Genomic DNA, 22,978 nt, shown 5'->3' on the forward strand with positions numbered 1-22,978 from the left:
ATTTTATCTAAGTCTCTGATAAAAATGTTAAACAGCATAAGGCACAGGATAGATTCCTGTGATATTTCACTAGGGACCTCCTGTCACACTGACCTAGAACCTAGAATAAGTATTTTTGCAAGTGCAATCATACAAGCAACCCTAAATCCATTTAAATTTATTACCCTCTAATCTATAGCTCTCCATCTTCTCTATGAGCAAAAATATGAGATAACTTTATCAAAATCTATGATAGCATAAAGGAAACTATTTTTACAATGATTAGCTCAGAAATTCAGTTAAAAAACCAATATTGGTCTGGGATGACTTGTTCTTAACAAAATTATACCAATTCTTTGTAATCACCACTTCCCTTTTTAGGACTTCATCAACTATAAAGAATTAACTTAAAAAAATTCGCCAGACCCAAACAAGTGGCATATCCTCATATAGGTTAGACTTGGATGAAAATTTACTTAAAGCAGTTGCTCTCCCCACCCTTTCCCCCCCAATTTGGGTTCACTTTCTAGTGAAAAATCCAGGTATTTTGTAAACTGAAGTGTGTCACTTAAAACAACAAGAATTAAAAGTAATTCTATGCCAGGAATTGTATTGGTGCTTTGGACACAGAATGGAACTTGATGCCCTCAAGGAGATTACATTTTATCATGGGAAACAGTACTGATTCATATAAGTATTTCCAAAGTAAGTACAAGGTAATTTTAGAGAGAGGCTATAATGACCAAGGCTATGTTGTTGCCTTCATGTATTAAATAGGGCTTAAATTGAACTTTGAAGGAGCTGGGGATTCTTGATAGGCTTAGTGCCTTCCATTCATGGAAAATAGCCTAATCAAAGGCTTCAATCTCTAGAGATGGGAAATGGAATGTCCCATGTAATGAAGAATAAAAAGGTCAATCTGACTGGAAGAAAAGACTGTGAAAGGAAGTAATATGTAATAAGCCTAGTTGGAGCCAGATTGTGAAAGAATTTAAAATGGAGTTTTATTTGATTCTAGAAGCCACTGTATCTTGTTACTCAGACCAGATTGGTCAGGGCTGGGCTTTAGGAATAACATTTTGGCAGCTATGTGAAGGATGGGCTGGAAAGGAGAGAGATTTGAAATATCAAAATTAATTAGAAGGCTCTTCAGTATCCTAGACAAAAGGTGATAAAATTCTGAGATGAATGACATGATATCAAAAGTCCAGATACTGTAAGACTGAAGGATGGTATAAATTCTTCTGAAAACATGCACTAAATTACCAAAAACAGAGTTGTATATGAATCACATAGGATAATGATTCTCATATAGTCTTATGTTATGATAGTAATTTTCATGTATATATGCTTCTACTGACAATGAGGTAACTTAGACTATCTTATCCTGACAAGATGAAATTTGATTGCATTGGTTTCTCTAAATTGGTGTTTAGTTAGCTCTGTCTAGATTTTGTGCCATATACATATTTTATTGCTCTCTTTTGTTTTGTTTTTAATCCTGTAAGTTTGAAGAATGGATAAGATTCTTGACAAACATGAAAAAAATATATAACTTTTTTAGAGCACACTTTGATGACTGGTCGAGATATTGTAATGGCTTTTGGTATGGAGAAGTCAAATGTTTTAAAGAATCATTCAAGTTCACACCTAAGCAGAATTAATTAGCACTGAACTGGAATGTAAAGTATGATAGAAAATGAAAAACAGTGCCACAAACTCACAAACTTAAAGCAATAATCTTCAGAAAAAACCTAGAAGGCAGTTATGTAGTATTGAGAATGGAATTAGGAAGTCCTGAGTTAAAATTTGACTTCAGACACTTAACAGCTCTGTGACTCTGGGCAAATCATGTAATGTGTGTCTGTTTTCCCAGCAATTTCACTTATCTCCTAGGCTTATTGTGAGAATCAAATTGGATAATACTTGTAAAGTGCTTAGCACAATATTCAGCATATAGTAAGTGCTTAATAAATGGTTTTTTCTCTTCCCTTCCCCAGAAGGATTGCTACTGGTTCCTCTACAAGGTAGCATAAACTTCTTGAAAATGGAGGAATAATGAAGAGAAAAACAACCAAACAGCTACTTATCTTTGCTATGAAGAAAAAAAAAATATGAACAATGTAATATAAAGTTGAGAGTACTGAAGCTTGAAAAGAGATTTAAAAAAAAATTTTTTTTTTTACTCATGAGACTTGTTCAATCAATACTTTATCAAAACTGTTATCAGAAGTCCAAGTAATCCTATAAGACTATCAAGCCTAAACACTCAAAGAATGTTTGAGGAATTTTTTTAACTTCTAGTGGACTTGAAAGTTTAGCTCTCATTAAAGAAATGATGGACTTTGGTAAATACAATGACATACAAGACATAGAACTTTTCCAGAATTACAGAAATTATCCAATGGAGATGGACTCCTGAAATATGGATATTGCTTCATGCCACACATCTTGAAAGACTAAGAAATTGATCCAGATTTAGAAATAAATTTCATTCTCAAAAAGCCTCAGAACTTAACTGAATAAAATCCAACTGAAAAATATATGAGTTATATTAAAGACTAAATTTAGGGAAATTGACTTTATATCAAAATGATCCTTAATATCCAATGTAATAAGAAAATGTGGTTTCATGATGAAGGATTAAAGATTTGTCTTAATCTTGCAAATTTTACTACATATCATGTAAATCAAGTGACTACCATAAAAGGAAACATTGTATATTAATATATTACATATGAAGTCACTGATAAAAATGATAAGATCCAAATATAACAAAATATTTATAGCAGCAGTTTTGGGGTTAACAAAGAATTAGAAAGGGAAAGCATATGTTAATTTATTAGAGCATGATTAAATAAGTGGTGGTACATGAATATGACAGAACACTTACGTGCTACAAAAATTAAAATACAGAGAACCTTTAAAAACTGATATGGATTTAGGCAACATGAAGTAAATAGAACCAGGACAACAGCAGACTTAAAAGATTATTACAACGTAAACTGAAATGGAAAGAATAACTACAAAATAACCAAAACTAAATAATGAAAAATGAAGAGATGGAAAAAGACACATCCTTTTCCCCACTCCTTTGCAGAACATTTTCTGATGTACTGATTGATTTTGCTTAATTTTTTTTTTCTTTTTTAAACAATTCTTTGCTATATGGGATGTTCCCTGATAAGATAGAGGGGAAGAAATACAGAGAAAAAATAGATAATGTGAGAACAAAAAATATCATTAAAGATCTATTTTAAAATATTTTTAAAGATGGAAAAACTTCTAAGATTAATTGTATATCAGTGAATGTAATTATTTTACTTTGTCCCAAATAATTCACACACTGTTGTACCTAAATAGATTAAGTTAACTCTATCCTTCCAACCCAAGCCTTCCAGTGACTTTTGTAAAAAATATGAGCACTCACAAAAAGAAATTACAATTGCTATTCAGTACAGTAAGCATTAACAAATGACATCTTATAAACCCTTTCCTCCCTCCACCACCCCCAACTCCACCCCCAAACATTTTAAATGCTGCCAGTGTTGATGTAATTTTTCTAAAGTAGATATTTTAATTTTAAAGTCCTTGTTCCACCTCTTTCCTTTTTTCCTCTCCCCCTTCTTCTCTCTTCAGCTACTACAATGACTATCCTATTCTGCTTGAAGCCTCCAGTTCCCTATAGGTAGGCTATATTAGTTTGAATGGCACATTGAAAGAACCACTCACCAACTCTTTAAATGTATACAATTTGGGCTAGTTGAAAAAACTAGCCTTTCTATAAGCAAGCAATTAATACTCCCATGGGTCTCTTTTCTTGCCTGTGAAAGTTAGAGAATAAAGCTTCAGTATTCCCTAAAGATAAATTTTGAGAATACTGTTCACTTTACTTCAAAACCTAAGACTCTCAGTTATCCAGTTCTGCATTATCCATTCCTCTTACAACTTCTCCTTCCCTTGCTCCTTCCTATTTTTTAGTCATTCATTCAAACTTTAAATACAGTATGTCCTTTAATTCAATTTGGTAAATTTTTTTGGCCAAGACTGGCTTCAAGAAGACAGAAACCAATGAATAACATGAACAGTAGAATTATATATGTGGACTTCATTCATCCATTCTGTGCTGACCCCTCAGTTAGAACAAATAATCAATAACTAGTTGTGTTTAAATTTAAAAGAAAAAAATTTAAGTCTTCTGAAAGAAAATCTAGCTTTACCTTTTGTTGATGTTGAATTCTCTCTTCTTCTAAGATCTGGGTGAGTTTTGCATTTTCCTCTAAAGCTTTCAAAAGCTGCTGGTCAGGGGCCGAGCTCTGCAGCAGAAGGTGGCTTTGTCTCTTAAGCTTGTTTTGTTCAATGAACATCTGCAAAAGTTAATAACAAAGAAATAGACAAACTGTTCCACTTAGATCTCCAAGTGCAACTTGATGAAAAGGAAAAGAAAGGCCCATTGAATTTTCATTTCCAGGGTAGGTAAAGGAATACATCTTAAAGGCTCTTTAGCTGAGCTAAGATGCTAGAAAAAAAAAAAAAAGACAGCATTATAAGCAGCCTTATAAATACGTAACAAGAATATATACTAGACTATTAGGAGGGGACCACTATGTGTTTCCTCCTACAGAGTTTACAACAGTTTGTTAGCAGGAGTGAAAATGATTTTTTCTTTTTACTTAATTAATTTTTTTTCACCCTGTATATGTTAGTAGGACCGTGACCCCAAGTCAGATTTTTTCAAACTGAAATTAGGCCACATTTTTCTGGTTCAGCATTCCAGTCTTCAGATACTGTAAGTCACTTTTTAAAAGATATAGAATCTATATGTTCCATTATCATATCAAGACATACTCTTTTTTTCTAAAAAAGGCAAAATCTTCCAATTAGACACAATCAGAACATGATCACTTATTGAGATTCCTTCCTCCCTTCCTCTTTTCCCTTTCAAGGACAAAGCATGAGATTAACCTTTTAGAACCAAAATCACTGCTGGGAAATACAAACCAGCAGGTGGCATGGTGCCTTGCAAATAGGAAACACCCAATAAACATTTGTTGAACTGAGTAAATAATATAGGACGCAAGCTCCTTGAGGACAGGGACCATGTGTTCTTCCTCTGTATTTGACCTCCAATGTCTGGCTCTCAGTATCAAGATATATGGCATCATTTAATGATTCTTAAATGAATCAGGGAGAGACAGGCAATAATGATTTAGCTTTGCCTGGAAAACAAAACATCTCAATTCCACCATCTGTAGGACTAGAGGCAGGACATACATGAATGCTGCCGATCTGCTCTTTGGAAGCATGTGCTTCCACCTGTCAGTCTCTCATGGGTAGAATACACTCAACTAAGATACTTTTTTCATGCAGAAAAATGACAGAACACTATTATTTGCACCCTGATTAATTTTCAGAGCTTGGCATTCACAAACAGCAACATCAGCTGCAGGGAAGCCTGGCATAGTCTGTCAACCAGCATTATTTTGCAAAATGTCTGCATTTAAAGCCTTAGGACACTTGGTTTCCTATAGGACTCACTGCCTGTGTTATTTATTGGCACTAAGCATATGCCATGAGTGGCAGAGCAGTAGAATAGACAGAGTGATGGATTTCAAGTCATATCCAAGGTAGAATCCTGATTCTGCTACTTGGGTCATCTTAAATAAGCCATTTGTCTTTTTTGGACATTATTCTCCTCATCTGTGAAATGAGAGATATGATTCAAAAGCAAAAATAGGGTGTCAGGCCTGGAGTCAGCAAGACCTGAGTTCAAATTCTGTCAATTTATTAGCTGTGTGACCTTGGCAAGTCACTTATCCCGTTTACCTAAATTTTCTCATCTGTAAAATAGGACTATTAATAATACCTCCTAGGAATTCTGTGAGAATCAACTGCGATAAAATCATGAAGCATTAAGCACTATGCTTGGCACATAGTAAGCACTATATGCTTATATTATGCTTAGCTAAATGTTAGCTAAATATTATTATTATTATTAAATTATAGTGGCTTCTGGGAGAACAGAGAGTCTGTCTTTATGGGATATCCCACAGTCTCAACTGTGGTATTCTGTTCTCAGTAGATATTTGTTGAGTAATCACTCAATGGAAAAAGAACCTCAAATGAGGTTCTCAAATGAGACCAGTATTAGAAGCTTGAGGGTACTTCCTTCTCCTGTTAGACTGTAAGCTCCTTGAGGGCAGGACTCTTTTGCTTTTCTCTGTGCCTCCAGTTCTTAGTACAGTGCCCAACCCTTAGTAGGCACTTAGTATAGGTTTACTGACTGTATATAATGGAGCCACTGGGATTAAATTCAATTGCAATTCAATAAAATTTATAAAGTGGCTTCCATATACAAGTTAAGATCTAGTTCCTGTTTTCACTGAGCTTATATTCTAGTTAGCACATAGAGTGCAGGATTGAAGTCAAGAAGACCTGAGTTCAAATCTTATTTCAGACACTAACTATGTGACCTTAGACAAATCACTTAAACTTGGATGGAGTTCCTCACTTTCTTTATCTGTAAAATAGGGATAATAATAGTACTTACACAGCAGGATGAATACAGAGAGGATTGGCAAGACTTACATGAACTGATGCTAAGTGAAATGAGCAGAACCAGGAGATCATTGTATACTTCAACAACGATACTATATGAGGATGTATTCTGATGGAAGTGGATTTCGTCGACAAAGAGATATAACTCAGTTTCAATTGATCAAGGATGGACGGAAGCAGCTACACCCAAAGAAAGAACACTGGGAAATGAATGTAAACTGCTTGCATTTTTGTTTTTCTTCCCAGATTATTTTTACCTTTTGAATCCAATTCTTCCTGTGCAACAAGAGAACTGTTCGGTTCTGCACACATATATTGTATCTAGGATACACTGTGACCTGTAGAGTACTGCTTGCTATATGGGGGAGGGGGTGAAGGGAGGGAGGGGAAAAGTCAGAACAGAAGTGAGTGCAAGGGATAATATTGTAAAAAAAAATTACCCAGGCATGGGCTCTGTCAATAAAAAGTTATAATAAAAAAAAAAAAAGAGAGAGAAGAAAAAAAATAATAATAGTACTTACATCACAGGGTTTTTGTGGAGATCAAATGAGTTAACATACATACTATATAAGTGTAGCTGTTATAGTTGAGGAAAGGAGAAAGAATAGAATGCATACACAAATAATAACAAGGAATAGTAACATACAGTGAAAACATTATGGAGCTACAAGCAAAAAACTAAATGAGACTGCAGGGAAGGGAAGGAAAGGTATGAGGGATGGGCTTCTGAAGAAGGCAGCAATGGAGAGAAGCTTTAAGAGATGGAACTGAGACAATGGGATGCAGCAGAAGGACCAGCTTCAGCAAAATTCAGAGAGACAGAAAAGTATGGTGAGGGAAAGGGGAATAAAAAGGGACACAGGAAGCTCACATTGGCTGGAGCACAAAATATAGAGAAGGGAGGAATGTAAGAGGTAGAGTTAAGTGGTACCAGATTATGGAAGGTATTGAATACCAGGCTAAGGAACTTTACTCAGGAGGCAAAAGGAAGATACTAAAATGTTTTTAGCAGAAGACTACAATCAGATCTATGAAAGGATCAGACCTAGAGATGTCTGTTGAGAAAAAAATTGAATTATGTAAAGTTGACTTGAGGTCAAGTGAGCAAAACCACTCTCTTAAAACTCAAATGTCAAAAAGCATAATTTGTTTCTGTCCAGATACTTATATAATTTGTTAAATCATCTTACACCACTCCTCTTCACAATCTTTAATTCCAGATACTTCATTGAGTGCCCTCACAACATCTAACACGTTGTTTTTCCCATATAAGGCTGAATTTGGACACTATACTAATACCATGCCAGGAAACTGAATCACTTCCATGTGTATTGTCTTAGGAAGATTCTGAAGATCACTTGGCAGGATAAGATATCAGACACTGATAGCCTTTCTTGAACTTAGTGCCAATAATTGAACTGGCATTCAAACTAATGCCAGAGAGCACAACTCCATCGAGTGGCCACATTGTTCGAATTCCAAATTTACATTTATGGGAAAAAAACATTTTATGGAAAGCATACACAGGACAAGCACTCACAAAGTAGTCAGACAAAGTGATACAAGGACACTCTCAAGGTCTTTCTTAAGAACTTTAGAAACAATTGCATGACATAGGAGATACTAGTATAGGACCACCTAGAATGGTGTGCCTTCATCAGAATGCTTCCTCAGCTATAAAATGGGGAATAATAATAACACCTACTTCTCAGATTGTTGTGAGGATCAAATGAGGTAATATTTGTAAAGTACTTTGCAAACTTCAAGGTTCTGGAAAAATAATTTTCATTATTATTACTTTCTACCTATATATCTATGTATGTTGTTTCCCCCAGCTAGATTTTAAGCTTTTATGGGCAGGGACTGTTTCACTTCATAAATATTTGTCTATTATATTATATTACATTATAGATTATATATTACATATTATATATCTATAATATAGACAATAATATATGTTAGCTAGCACATGGACCATACATATAACCAATTGATGATAAAGACAAAAAGTTGGAAAGATAAATCTATAAAGAAAAACAATGCACAATTTTTCACATTTTAATACAGTCCAAAAGAAACCACTGAATTACAAATCTTGTTAAAATGTTCTGAGTTTCCTATTTTATAGTACTGGGTTATTTCTTGTTTATTTTTCCCCTTATGCTATTTTCAATCTGATTTTATCTTTTTAAGAAGAGAAAAATTATTCACTATCACAATAAAGTGTATGCGTCCTAGATTCATTAACATATATATATTTTTTATGTTCAACACTAAAGCAAGTCTCCCTGTAACTGATAAAATTAAATGTCACTGTTCCTGTAATTCTATCCCTGTTTCACTTTTCCATTTTGCTCTTTTATTGGGGTTAACATGCCAATGTTGTTATCACCACCAACTAATATTTATTACAGATTTGCTACATGCATGGAAGAATAACTAATTCATTTTATTATTTTTTGTGGAATCTTGCTTCTTCCATTTCTCCTACCATGGCCTTCAAGGTCTTCTCCATGAAGCTGTGTATTCTCACATCATTTCATAAAGAACAGACAGGAAACTTGAAATGTTTCACAAAATATACCCTGGCATTTGGGTCAAAATCAGAAAACCTTTTCATTTTAGCAATGTAGGTATATTCAAGCTGATATCTTCGACTCCAACTCCTCATAACCCCATTGCTTATTTATGTCCATTATTGATACTACTACAGCAATCCCCCTCTTCCCCCCCCCCCCCGCCCCACATACACACTTTTCGGTTCATTTCCCCCCACAGTAATTAAATGACAATATTAGTTACATTTCACTAGAATTTCTGAAAGGAATGAATCATAATTCTTTGAGATAGATCATTTTCCATTAAACCTTTCCCAAAGCACAATGGCTGGATAATGACATTTAAGCTTGGATAAACTATTTCACCAAGCCAAAATCTGATTTTCAAATGTCATCCTTTTAATTCTGATTCTTTGACTTTCGATCACTCCTACTTTCCAATCATGGCTTTCTTTCCCTTCAATCAATCTACAAGAATTTATTAAATGCCAACCAAATGCTTAGCACTAGGGATACAAAGTCTAAAGGGAATTAGTCATTGCTTACAATTCCTTGTAATTGTATACATTGCACACATTTAGGTCTATTAAAAATAAATAGCAAATGATTTTGTGAGAAAGATACTAGTAGGAGAGGAAAGAGCAATTCAAGAAGTGTTTTATGTAAAAAAGTAATATTTGAACTACATTTTGGAGAAAGTTAGAAATTCTAAGAAGCAGAGATGGGGAGAGGAAGGAAATGAACAATTTATACAGAGGCATGAAGATAGGCAAGAATTACTATTTGAAAAACAGAAACAAGGACAGTTTGGCCAGGCTAAAGAGGTCATGAATTCAATAAACATTTATTCAGCCTCTACTGTGAGCCAAGTACAGACTATGCTGAATGTGAGTTATATAAAAAAGACAAAAAGCAAAATAAACAAACAAAAACCCCAGTCAGGGAACTCACAGTCTACTGGAGGAAAATAATTTATAAGAAGATAGATTAGGGCCAGTTCCTAAAAGGCTTTAAATGTCAAACAGAGGAGTAATAAGAGGTAATAAGAAACCACTGAAGATGAGTAGTGGAATTGACATGATAAGATATGCACTTTAGAAAGTCACTTTGCAATGTGGAGGATGGAAAGGGAAGGAAAAAAGCAGAGAAATATATTAAAAGGATCTATGCCACAGGTGATAGCTAGGTGAAAATAAAGAAAGAGGTGGTCTTTTTGAAAAAAATTTATCTGGATTTATTCTTAATATCTGTTTTTTCATGTACACATGCAAATCCCATTTAACACTTTCACAACAACCCCATATTCCATCGATATTTTCAGCAAAGATGGAAAAGTGATGGTAGACACCTATCACCAAGATTCAAAGAGGTGGAGTCTTATTGAGGAAGAGTTTTGCACAACTGATTAACGATGTTCAGTGAGACAGAATGAGGAACAAGGGATGAGACTAACTGAAACCCATGTGACTGGCAGAATGGTAGTGCCTAAACATTTATAGGGAAGTACAGAAGAAGAGTGAGTTTTACAGGGAAAGATAGTTCTCTTTTTGATATGATGAATCTGAAATGACTAATATCTTATCTGAAATGTCCTAAATATACATTTTGTGCTGTCACTCTGAACTTAGGAGAAAGGCAAATATTTTGGACACATGTATTGAAATGTTTAGTAAGCTCTTGAAAGCTAATCAAGTCACCAAATGAAAACAGAGAAGGAAAAAAAAAGAACCACAGACAGAACTAGAGGATATGAGAGAAAATGATCCAGCTAAGGACACCAAGAAAATGCTGTAAAACAATAAAAGGAAAAGATAGGGAAAGTAGTGTCAGGAAAATTCACAGAGGAGAGAGAATCCAAGAGGAGAGGGTGGTCAACAATATCAAACATTGCTCAGAAGTCAAAAATGAAGACTAAAAAGAAGTAATTAGATTTTAGAGAAGATAGTTCTTTCACCATTACCTTTTAATTACATTCCTTACATTCCACAGCCTGATACACAGAGTCAGGAGACCATATGTAAATGAATCTTACTCCAGTGACTTACACAGTTTCATTCAATTACAGCATTTATCACTTCAAAAGATTAATAGGACTAAGAGCCACAGTATTCAAACATTTTAACTGCCCATCTTAGTCCTCCACCTACTCTATTATAGCTTCTTTTCTTTCCTTTGCTTTCTTCTCTTCCTTTTTACCCACCCCCCCATCATAAGTTCTTAGTTTGTAATCTTGAATTTTTAAAAATATATTTTGATAACTATTTTAATAGAATTTGTTTCTTCTATAGTTTTGTGTTTTATATTGTCAAAAGGGTCCACAATTAAAAAAAAAAAAAAAGCTGCTGTAAATGTTGGATTTCCCCAATCAACTGACTTCTTTTTCTGTGTCTCTGTCTCTGTCTCTCTCATGTGCTTCTCTAACTTTTCCTGTCAATTCGGTAGATGACTCTCAGATTAAATCTTTTTCTGACTTCTGCTAAGCTCTAGATTTTAATTTTGAATATTTCTTGGTCATATAGATCCTCCAAGGCCAACACACCCAGAAGTCATCATATTTCTGAATTTCCTTCTGATTTCTCTCTCTCTTTTTTTTTTTTCTATTAAGGGTATTTTTATTCTTCCATGTTCCAAATCTAAATACAACTTCACAGACCCTTCTTTCCTACAACAAACATGTATCTAGTTTTATAATTTTTACCTTCAAAATTTCTTCTTCATCTACCCTTTTTCCATGCTAACTGCTACTTCTCTTATCCAGGTCCTTATTATCTCTCATTTAGAAAAATGGAAAGACCATTAGACTCGAATCTCTCACTATTTCAAGTCATCCTCTGCAGCAATACATTTGAATTTCCCCTAGGCATAAGAATCATCATGTCTTTTGCACTGCTTAAAAAAATCTTTGCTGATTCTTGCTTACTCCAAATTTAGGATCATAGATTGAGAGTTAAAAGGTCCTTAGAATCTACTATCTACTACAATCCCTCTCGTTTTATAGGTGACAAAACTGAGACCTGAAGAGTTTAAGAGATTTGCCCAATTCATATTAAAAAGTTATCAAAATGTATTTCTGCCAGCCTCTGAAAAATTCTGCTTCATTTGTTACAGTTGCATTTGTCACAATCCCAATGGCAACAGAAGCAGTACATAAGAGCTGTATAGTTGATATAAATTGTGCCACTGAGGTAGAATCCATTTCTATTAGTACTAGCAGTAATACGATATAGAGGGAAAAAAGCTAGATTTGTGATTTGGGTATTAGTAGTACTAGTACTAGTAGTAATATGATAAAGTGGAAAAAGCTAGATTTAGGAGTCCATAATACTAGTAATAATAGTAACCAATACTAGTACTAATAGTAATATGGTATAATGGGAAAAGAGCTAGGTTTGGAGTTAGTAGTACTAGTAGTAATGATACTAGTAGTAGTACTAGTAGTGATATGATATAGTAGAAAAAGAACTAGGTTTGGGCAGTAATATGATATAATGAGAAAAGATCTAGATTTGCGAGTTGGGAGAACTAGTATTAATAGTACTAGTTCTAGTAATAATATGGTATATTAAGAAAAAAGCTAGGTTTGGGAGTTGGTAATATTAATAGTATTAGTACTAGTACTAGTGCTAGTAGTAATATGATATAGTGGGAAAAGAACTAGGTTTGGAAGTTGGGAGAGGCCTATATCTGATTCTCATCTTCGGCATTTACTAAATGACATTAAGGACGAACGATATATTAACCCTGGTAAGCCTCAGTTTCCTCTTATGTAAAATGGAGATTAAAAGATACTTTAGTGTTTTTTGCAGTGATTTGTCAAATAAGGAAATATATGCAAAGTATCTTACAAAGCTTAATAAATGTCACCTTTTATGAATACTCTATTCTAAACTCCCATAACTCTTTGCACTTCCCTCACACACTTGTTATTTTTACATTTGTTTTATCTCCCCTGCTAAGCTGTATTCTTTCTAAAGGTAAATGGAAAGTTTTGATTTTTTAAAAATCTTTTTATTCCCCTCTGTATCTGGCACAATACTTTGTAACCAGTCAATCAATAAGCATTTATTAGGCACCACCTATGTACCAGGCACTGTGACATAAAGATAAAAAGTGGATACAAAGAAAGGCAATAGGTAGTTCCTGATCACAAGGAGCCCATGGTCTAATGAGAGAGACCAACCTGCAAATAATTATGTGCAAACAAGCTACAGACAGGTCAAATTGAAGATAAACAATAAAGCAAACATAGAAGGTCTGCTGAATGAATGAATGAGATGAATCAGTGAAATGAACAGCATGTAGACAAAGGGAATATGATCAGGATGCTGTTTGCTATCTTATCTCTAAGGTAAGAAGAGAACCATTACAACTGAGGAGTGACTGGGATAGTGGATACACATTATGGCAAAATTCCAAAGGCAATGGAAAAATAGCCTGACATAAAGATAGCGTTGTGGAGTAATTGAAAAGAAGCATGGGGACAAAGATCCTTTATCATTCTACCTCACGCCTCAAATTCCCAAGGCTCTCTTGAAGCTTTCTGACAACCTGGCCATAGGTGGTCCAGCCTTCAAGTCATATTTTCTGCTGGGATGTCAGTGGGTGATTAATTTTATTCTACCTTATATAAATTTTATTCTATTTATTTATATGTTTTATCCCTGCCTCAGAATGTCAATCTGATCTTTGGCAAAGATTTTTGTTGATTTTTGTTTTATCTTAAAACCAGTCCCAGTTTTGTTTGTATGAGCTATACTCACCTCCTGTGCAAATGTCTCAGCTTTCTTCCGAAGATCCTTTTCCAATTCAAGGTTCACCTGCATTTCTTCATACTCTTCCACTGCTAATATGGACACTGTTAAAAGGATAACAACAGAATCATGATTAAGAAGTTTATTACATTTGTGTTTAATGAGGTAGATAAGATGGAGGAATGGGTAGAATATTGAACCTGGAACCTGGAAAACCTGAATTCAAACAGAGCCACTTACTTGAGTGACACTGGGTGAGTCACTTATCCTTTGTTTGAGTTTCTGCATCAGTAAAATGGGGATAAAATGGGGGTAGATAGCATCTACTTTTAGTATTATTCCAAGGATCAAACAAGATATTGCAGTTTGAAAAACTTAAAAAGCAAAAAATATTAGCTATTATTTTGTCAAAGAGGCAGATCATTTGATTAGATCTAAGAAGACATGTTACATACTGATGTGTCTTTGAATAAATGACTTCATTTTCCAAATCCTTGGTTTCTCACTTGAAAAATTAGAGGACTGAGTTAGATTACCTCTAAAGACCCTTCAGCTATACTATGAAACAGTTTTAAATAATGTGGCATGTTACAGTACAAACAAGGAAAAAATCAGTAGTGACCAAAAGGATGTCATAAAAAAAGGCTTGACTGGGAAGAAAGATGTTCTAGCCTCAAGTAGAAAGCAAGGAATGAATGACAATTTATATGGCTTCACTGGTAGTCACAAGAGGTGTGCAGAAGAGGCAAGAATGAATGGATTGTGTTTGACATTGTTGGAGTTATACCCAAATCAATGAGATCACAAATTTAAGAATACTGGTATGTTTTAGACAGAAAAGGGAGGGCTGTAGATTTCACAGACTTAGGAAGCAGCATTAAAGGTTTATATAAAGTGATACCATCAGAAAAAAAAAAAACAGATCAGATGAATTTCTTTGCTACCTTTTAAATTGTGTCATATTTTGTTAAAATGCAGTGCTGATGGAAGGGAGGGAGTAATGATACTGACAAATATTAGGCTTAATATAGGAAGACACTGTTTACTTTCTTGTTCTCTTTTACCAGTGTACTCAGTCTTAGCCTACAAGTCATATCAATAAAATAAATTTTAAAAAAGAGAATTCTCTTAATAATTGCTTTCACTCTCTGCTCTGTCGATGCACTTCAATCCTAACTGGCTAAGGACTAGTTTCCAGTGTAATGACATAGAATTTCAAACTCCATACTCTATAAATCCTCTGCCTCCTTGTACAAAAGCCTAACAGTCTTATAGTGGTAAAGCAATATAAGTGGCACTTTGTGATGTGGATTATAGGTCACTTAGAGTCAACTGATTTTCTATCACCTTCTAAAAAGATACTTTATGAACAAGACAAAGAATATTTAAGACTATTTTAAGGACTACAGCCAAAGCTTCTCTTCTATGGCAAGACAGTAAAAAAGGTGAGCTGTCACATACAATGATTTTTGATATCCCCTGTTATTCAAGGAAATTATTCTCTCATGTACACCTCTAAATAATCTAGGGTCAACATTATTAACACTTCATAACATGATTTTAAAAACTCTATTATAATCACAAAAAATATAAGGCTAAGAGAATAAATTTGTGAAAAAAAAATCAGCATGGTCCTTGAAGACAGGCATAATTTACAGCCATGTCACAATCTCTTTGGGCCTCAGTTTTCATAATCTATAAAAGAATAGGGAGGATGGCATGCAATAATGGGATGAACTAGATGAACTTTAAAGATCCTGATAATTCTAAAATCTTATGATCTATAATAAATTGGTTAATATGAATTAATACTAGTATTTTGCTTAAGAGTTTTACATATCTACAACTAGTGATATTTTGAGTTGTTAGGATATCTGCAACCTAATGGCAAAGATTCTTTACAGTCTTCATAGAAACTGTATTCAATCACTGGAAATCAGGCTAGTGTGAACTCCTTGAAATCATGGTTTATTTTCTGATTTTCTGGTATCTCTGACACTTGACACTACCTGAAACTTAGCTATTTCACTTACTAACTGACTATTATAAAAACCATTGATATATCACATTAAAGTTTCCAAAGGTTTGAATATTTTATGTTAGCTAAGTTTCTGATACTTCACCTGAGAAATTCTCATAACCTCTAAGTTTCACCAACAACTGTTTAGTTGTCAGTTACTAAAGAACTGATGAGCTGCTTTGATGGAAGCTGCGTCTTCACTGGAAGTTCTCTTCATTGATGAAATTACAGGTCCAATTCTCACCTATCCACCCAATCCCCCCCAAAAACCTAGTCCTCACAAAAATTATAACTATTATAAAGATTAATATTCCCATTTTACAGATAATGAAACCAAGGTTCAATAGTTAAGTGACCTCCTGTCCATTTTCACACAATGAAGTAAACGTCAGAGTTAGAATTTGAACCCAAGACTTCCTGAATCTTAGGATAACATTAGTTCTATTAGGCTACATTTATTCCTTTTGCAGAAGAAATAGTCACAAAGGTTCTCATCAGAACTCACATAAGAATGGGCACTATCCAAGCAGCGAGGGACACAGTTATACCTTCTATATCACATCTTTTCCCATCATGGTTTTGATATATCACAGATAAGCATCAGAAATTAAATGGGAATCTGAAGTAGTTTTGGAGAAGCCACAGATAGCATGCAAAGGCCAGCAACAACACAGAGCCTATGATCAAATACTTAAGTCAAATCTTATATGGTACTATAAAAACTTCATAAAACACACAAAAAATTCAGACTTTTCTTGTATGAAGGGAGGACTATACAATTTTATGCAGATTTTCCAGATTGTGGAGGTGCTGTGTATCCAATCCTGACAATGTGGAAGGAATAACTATATATTTCCTATAGCTACTACAGAGCGTGGTATTTAATTTAAAAAGGATAAATTCAGAAGCATTTATTAAAGACATGGTAACTGTGATGGTATACATTGAGTAACTGTGGAATAAGCTCACATTGGGTGGTGAACTTTTAAAATGTGTTCAAGGATTTCTTCTAAATTCCAGTTTCTCAAGAGAAAGCACTTGTAATTATTCATAACATATCAAGAGTAGAAGAAAAGCAGTGTGTGATATAGTCATATGATGAATTTGGGATTCTAAGAAGGAAAGCAAGGAAAAGGGAGTAAAGGAACTCCAGGGACAGGAGTTAGTCTGTACCCCATTAGATAAGATAGTAGTGAACCTGGGTCCAACTCCCAGGCTTTGCCATAAACAAATTATGTGGTTCTTGGCAATTTCTTTTTATTATCTGGGCCTCAATTTCTCCATCTATAAAATGAATGGGTTGTACCAGATAACCTCTAAAGATCTGTTTTTAAATTCTTTAAGTCCTAAAGCGATCTGTTAGTTAACTATCAGGAGAGGATGGCAAAGCAGAATTTGAGAACCATTACAAGATCAAGAATACCTGGCTAGTGCATGAAAATAGCATAAAGAAAGAATAACAAAAACAAATGAAGTGTTATTGTGTACAACTTTTTGGCTAAGGAAACTGAACATACATACCTCTATTGCATTTTTCCAGTACTTTTCTTTGTTCAAGAACTTCTGAATTCAAAACAGCTTTTTCTTGTTTAACTTTATTTACCTAAAAGTTTTGAGATTTTTAGAGAAGAGATAACAGCCAACAGTATAAAAATGAGACTATATGGTAAAATGTCATTTCTATTTTACATTCAAGACATAGTTATAGCTTCAAATAGATTAATGTATCTTCATCTATAAAAGCACTTCTCAAAGCCAAAAATTAGTGAGGCAGTCTTTGTACAGCACTCATTAAGAATTGAAGTCTTATAAAGAATTTAACATTTTCAAATTCTAACTACTGCTCTAGTCACAGAACAAATATTTTGATTTTTAGCTCTATCTCTCTGCAAGAAAAATATTGATAATATTTAATGCAAAGATCAAAATCAAGAATTCTACAATGAATACAAATAAAATCTACAATCATCCTCCAGGAATTGTAGGCTAGATAATGTGGTATGACCAGAAGTTTGACACAAAGCTCTGTCAATTACTATTGTCTCAAAGATTATGTACTAAGAAGGAGGTGAGAGGCATTTAAGGCTTACAGAGGTAGAAAATCTCAGATTTTTGAAGTATTGTAGACAGTATTAATATTGCAATGGAAAAATCTGTATTTTACATTTATTTGACTGAATAATTTACTCAATATCTATGACCAGAGACATCTAAAACAACATTTCCCCACTCATATGAGCATTTTTTGTAAAGAACCAAAGACAAAGTAGCAAAATGACCTCACAGAACTGACCCTTGGATTTAAAAACTTTGAGAACCATTTAGATTCCTTCTTCACCAAATTTATGCTAAGCTTAAAGATATTCAATGAAAAGGAAGAATTCCCCTGAATGCCTTTAACAATCTAGTCTATCAGTATATTAGAAAGAACACTAAAAATGGAGTCAGAAGAACTGAATGTTAGCTATGGGTGTGATACTAATCATCTAATTTTGGGCAAGTTCCTTTTTCTCTAGGAGAATCACTTTCCTAATCTGTAAATGAATGGATTGAACAAGGTGATTTTTAAACTCCTCTTTGGTTCTCATACTATAATGTGACCTTATCTATTCAAAAATTATTAGAAGGGAAAAAAATTAGTTTCTTCATCTTCCTACTAAGTTTAAGTTCTCAAGTAAAAGATTTAGTGGCTCTTCTCTCAATATTATTCAGCATAATTTTTCAGTTTTAGAATTTCAGTGGTTTCAGTACCACCGAACACAAAATAAATTTGTGTTAATAGACACAAAGTTAAAGAAACTCAATGTTTATATCAAAATTAAGTGGCTGACTAGTTATGATTTTTTTCTTATCCACTTCTAAAAATCCCTTAAAAGTATTCCTCATTTTATTGTTCCAATACATACTTCCTCAATGGCTTCAACAAGCTTGGACCTCAGATTTTCTAGTTCAATAGCCAATGTCTTCTTTTCTTCTTGAACAGATATAATTTGATCTCGAAGCTCTAGATTTTTCAAAGAGAAAAAGATAAAACAAAGGAAAAGAAAATGAAAATAATCAGGTGAAAAGAACACCAAATACCTGGATATTGCATATAGTAAATGTGATTCAATATCTGAGAACAAAAGGCAACGGCAAATTTTAATGAGCTTTTTACTGGGTTGTTCTCACCACAGAAACAGTTACCATAATTCATAAACAAAGTATTTGTAAAATATCAAAGGCCCTAGTCTTTGGTTTCCTTATATTCCACAAAGCCCATATTCTGAAAAAAAAATCTGGCATTTTTGAAAAAGATATTTTTAAAAAGCTTCCAGCAAAACCAATTAAGGCATTGTACTAATTTCTTTTTTATTTCTTAGTGGTCATGGGCTCTTGTCACAAAACAGCATAAACAAACAACAGGCAGTTTATACTTTGGGAGGTTTGATTTGAAAAAAAAGTCCTGAATAACTGCCAATTTATAGCCCTTCTGACATTATGCGAACTGAGTCAGAATATAACCTAGTTTGATAGAAGGGTTAATGCCAGTAATTTTCCCTTCAGAAATGTGAATGTTTTGTTTCTTAATTTACTTCATATATTTTTTTTATTATTGGGATATAATAGGTGAAAATTTGAAATTGACACTTGTTAAAATGAAAACACTTTACAAAAGCAAATGCTAAAGATTCTGTTTTATCTTTAAAGATGCTTCATTTATTCAAATGTTACAAGAAATGTTAATAAATTCACTCAAAATACTTATTTCTATTGCTCTACTATTTTTTTTTTTTTTTTGCCATTTATTCTCCCTTTTGAAAGTTCTTGTGTTGTAAAGAACTAAATTCAAGACACATATTTAAGAATCTATTCTGTGGAAAAGAGCATCAATAAAACATTTTTTAAAGACCCTACTATGCATAAGACATCATGCTAGGCCAAAGAAGAGGGACAAGAAAGGATGGAGAGAGGAAAGGAGACAGAAAAGGAGAGATGAAAGAATGGTGGGAGGGATGAAAAAAGAAAGGAAGGAGGAAGAAGGGAATCCTTTCTGTAGCAAGAGTTGCTGTGTTATTGTTCAGTTATGTAAAACTCTCTATGACCCAATTTGGGGTTTTCTTGACAAAGGTATTGGGGTGATTTGCTATTTTCTTTTCCAGCTTATTTTACAGATGAGGAACTGAGGCAAACAGAGTTAAGTGACTTGTCTAGGTTCACACAGCTAATAAGTGTCCAAGGATAGATTATGAATTCATGAATATGAGTCTTCCTAATTTTTATATGTGTTGTAGCAGGAATAGTTACAGGAATGAATTCATAGGTCTCTCCATTGATTTATGATCCAAAGAACTGGGTTATATTATGTTTCTTCAACCATACTATAAGCACCTGAAGGCCAAAGATGATGTTTTATGTTTCTCTTGCATCTCCAAAAGTTTCTACAATAATATTGGGCCGACAGTGAGTGCTCAATAAATACTTACGATGTATTGATTCTCCAGGTCCAGATTCTTAAAGTACAGAATCCTAATACAAAGCTTAGCCTGAGTATGAGTAGAATCTGATTAATAATACTCTCAATTTTATAAAAAAATGATCATAAGCTGAATAACAAATCCTACCTTTTATTTGCTGTTGACATTGTACAGAGTCACAAGTCCCAGAGGTTTCTTCTGTTTCTGTAGCTGAGTCTTCATCATCAATATTTATCTCTTCAGTTATAACATCAGGCCCCAGTTTAGCCATATAGAGCATGCTGATTCTTTTCAAAGTCTTATTTTCTTTATTTAACTAAAGTAAAATACAACAGTTATGATAATATTAAAAAAGCCAAGACTTTAAAAAAAACCACAACAGATAAATTATTCATGTAAGAACTAAATGTTAGCTAACATCCACAGCAGGAAATAACAATTAGAAAATTAATTAATTAAGGGCTTTGTTTATACTTCCATGGTGAAGGATAATAATTTATTACTATAAGTAAAAGCTCACACCTGGATTACAATCATTGGTAAATGAAAATGTTGGTTAAGCCTCATTCCTGCTGTGGACCACAGAAGAATGAAATGCAAACATAACTAGGAAAATCTGAGGATATTTTTAATGTATCCATGGCCTTAACCAAGGAATCTTTCTTAAAACAATTTGAACAACAGAAGAGTAAATGGAATCCTAATGCATGAATGATAACACTAATTTTCCCCTAATATAAGTATTTGTTCAGTTTGGTCATTAGCTTCAACATTACTTGATTTTCCATAACAATAATGGATATATATATATATATATATATATATATATATATATTCAAATATGTATATATCAATATATGTGAATGAATATACAAATATGAAATTATATAGTTTGTTGTCATTACACAATGAAAACCATGCACACAGGTATAAAATTTCAAATATGACAGGGAAGGAACCTTGGAGATGGTTCAACCTATATCTATCTATCCTCCCCTCATTCCCTCTCCTTTCTTTTTTCCTTTCTCCCTCTCTTTCCTTTCTCCCTCTTTCCTTCCTTCCTTCCTTAGTGTTCCTTATTTCACCCAAATGAGATGAGATAAGCTCCTCATAAATCTCACCCCTTTACTGAACAGCACAATATCTTTGACTTGTTTCCAATCTGAGCTGGGGTTACGCTTCTTGAAAAAGTCTAGTGGCTCTCCTTCCTCATTTTGGTTCCAGACTTAGAGCAGAATCTACTACAATTTAGAATTTCTGAGAACTCAAGTAATCCACCTATCTAAGCTTTCCAGTACTAGGGATTATAGGCACATGTTACCATATACCCAATGGTCTTACATCTGTACCTATAACATCCCCAACTAATGCTAAATAAATTCCAACCAACTATTACTCAGGATATTGAAGTAACTAATTCTTACCTCCCCTTTTCTGAGAATCTGAAGATCTAAATGTTTGAAAGTTCTGAAATTTTATGCTGATGTTGTTTTGAGTAAATAGCTCAAAAAGATACTAAAGAAGGGCAGATGTGAAAGAACCATCTCAGATGAACAGGAGGGGGAAAAGATGATATCCATACCTATCTAGAGATATAGTCCTATTTCCTGCTTTCAGGGGGCAAGTGCTTATTGTACTTTGGTCAGTATTCTATTTCAAAGTCAGCAAGTAAGAATTCCAGTGTACAGATTAGTTGTGTGTCTGCATTATTTTTCTGGAATGTCCCTATTTCTACAGCATTCTCAAAGGCACCATCATATGTGACTCTTCTAGGCAATTCTCTGATTCTATCAGATCCAACTACCCCCTCCCCTCATAGCCACCTACTGCTATAGTAAAATTTCGGACAAATTTAGGACAAATTCAGATTTCATAACCTGATATGGGGAATTTTGGAATTTAGGTAAGCTGCTATTCCTGAACCTTCTCTGTGTAAAATATGCATGAAACACAAGAATAACTTGCTATGGAGAGTGCTCAGAATAGTTCACATAGAAGAGAGTAAAGATCTATAATGACAAGGAAGAACAAGTGAATCAATGACTATAATAAATGATTTTCACTCCACAATGTAAAACTAAAAGATGAAAGACACTTCCCAAGTGGCCTGGTGTTCTGGGGTCTCCAACTAATGCAATTAGATTATAATTGCAAAATGCAGGAAACTCAATTAAATAATTCAATTCATATAACTTTTTATTAAGTTCATGTAATATGGGTAATGAATGCACTGTGTTAATAAGTACAAAGCTGTATAAAATCTAATGTAGAAGCGAGGATAAGACATGTACCCAAATGAATCTAATATAAAATTCATAAGAGAGCTACAATGAATTATGAGATGCCAAAAGAGAAAAGGTTCAGTTGTGGCCAAGAATCTGAAAAGATTCCATGACAGAATTGTCATATGACCTGCACCTTCATAATCAGTAAGGATTTCTGAGGATAGAGAAGTAGGAAATGACATTAAATGACAGAGCTGTCATCTGATCGGCACCTTCAAGATCAGTAAGGATTTCTGAGGGTAGAGAATTAGGAAATAATATAAAATGTTAGTCAAGAATTTTTGTCATTATTGTCATTGTTGCTTTGCTTTTTTATTACTGGGATTCATCAAACAAACTTTGGAAAGATATTCACTCTACTTAGCCATCA

General features: G+C 33.8%; 1 protein-coding gene across 2 annotated transcripts in view; it reads right to left on the reverse strand.

Moving 5' to 3' along the window:
• Positions 1–22,978, reverse strand: part of SHTN1 (shootin 1) — a 110,054-nt gene that overhangs the window by 45,308 nt on the left and 41,768 nt on the right. For both annotated transcript variants that reach the window (XM_051981506.1, XM_051981507.1), the window contains exons 5-9: positions 20,471–20,639; positions 18,773–18,870; positions 17,388–17,469; positions 13,856–13,950; positions 4,200–4,346 (exon numbers count right to left, since the gene is read on the reverse strand). In XM_051981506.1, the coding sequence (XP_051837466.1) occupies positions 4,200–4,346; positions 13,856–13,950; positions 17,388–17,469; positions 18,773–18,870; positions 20,471–20,639 (591 nt within the window). The remainder of the gene's footprint in view (positions 1–4,199; positions 4,347–13,855; positions 13,951–17,387; positions 17,470–18,772; positions 18,871–20,470; positions 20,640–22,978) is intronic.

This window comes from Antechinus flavipes, chromosome 2 (genome assembly GCF_016432865.1).
Source record: "Antechinus flavipes isolate AdamAnt ecotype Samford, QLD, Australia chromosome 2, AdamAnt_v2, whole genome shotgun sequence".
NCBI lineage: Eukaryota > Metazoa > Chordata > Mammalia > Dasyuromorphia > Dasyuridae > Antechinus > Antechinus flavipes.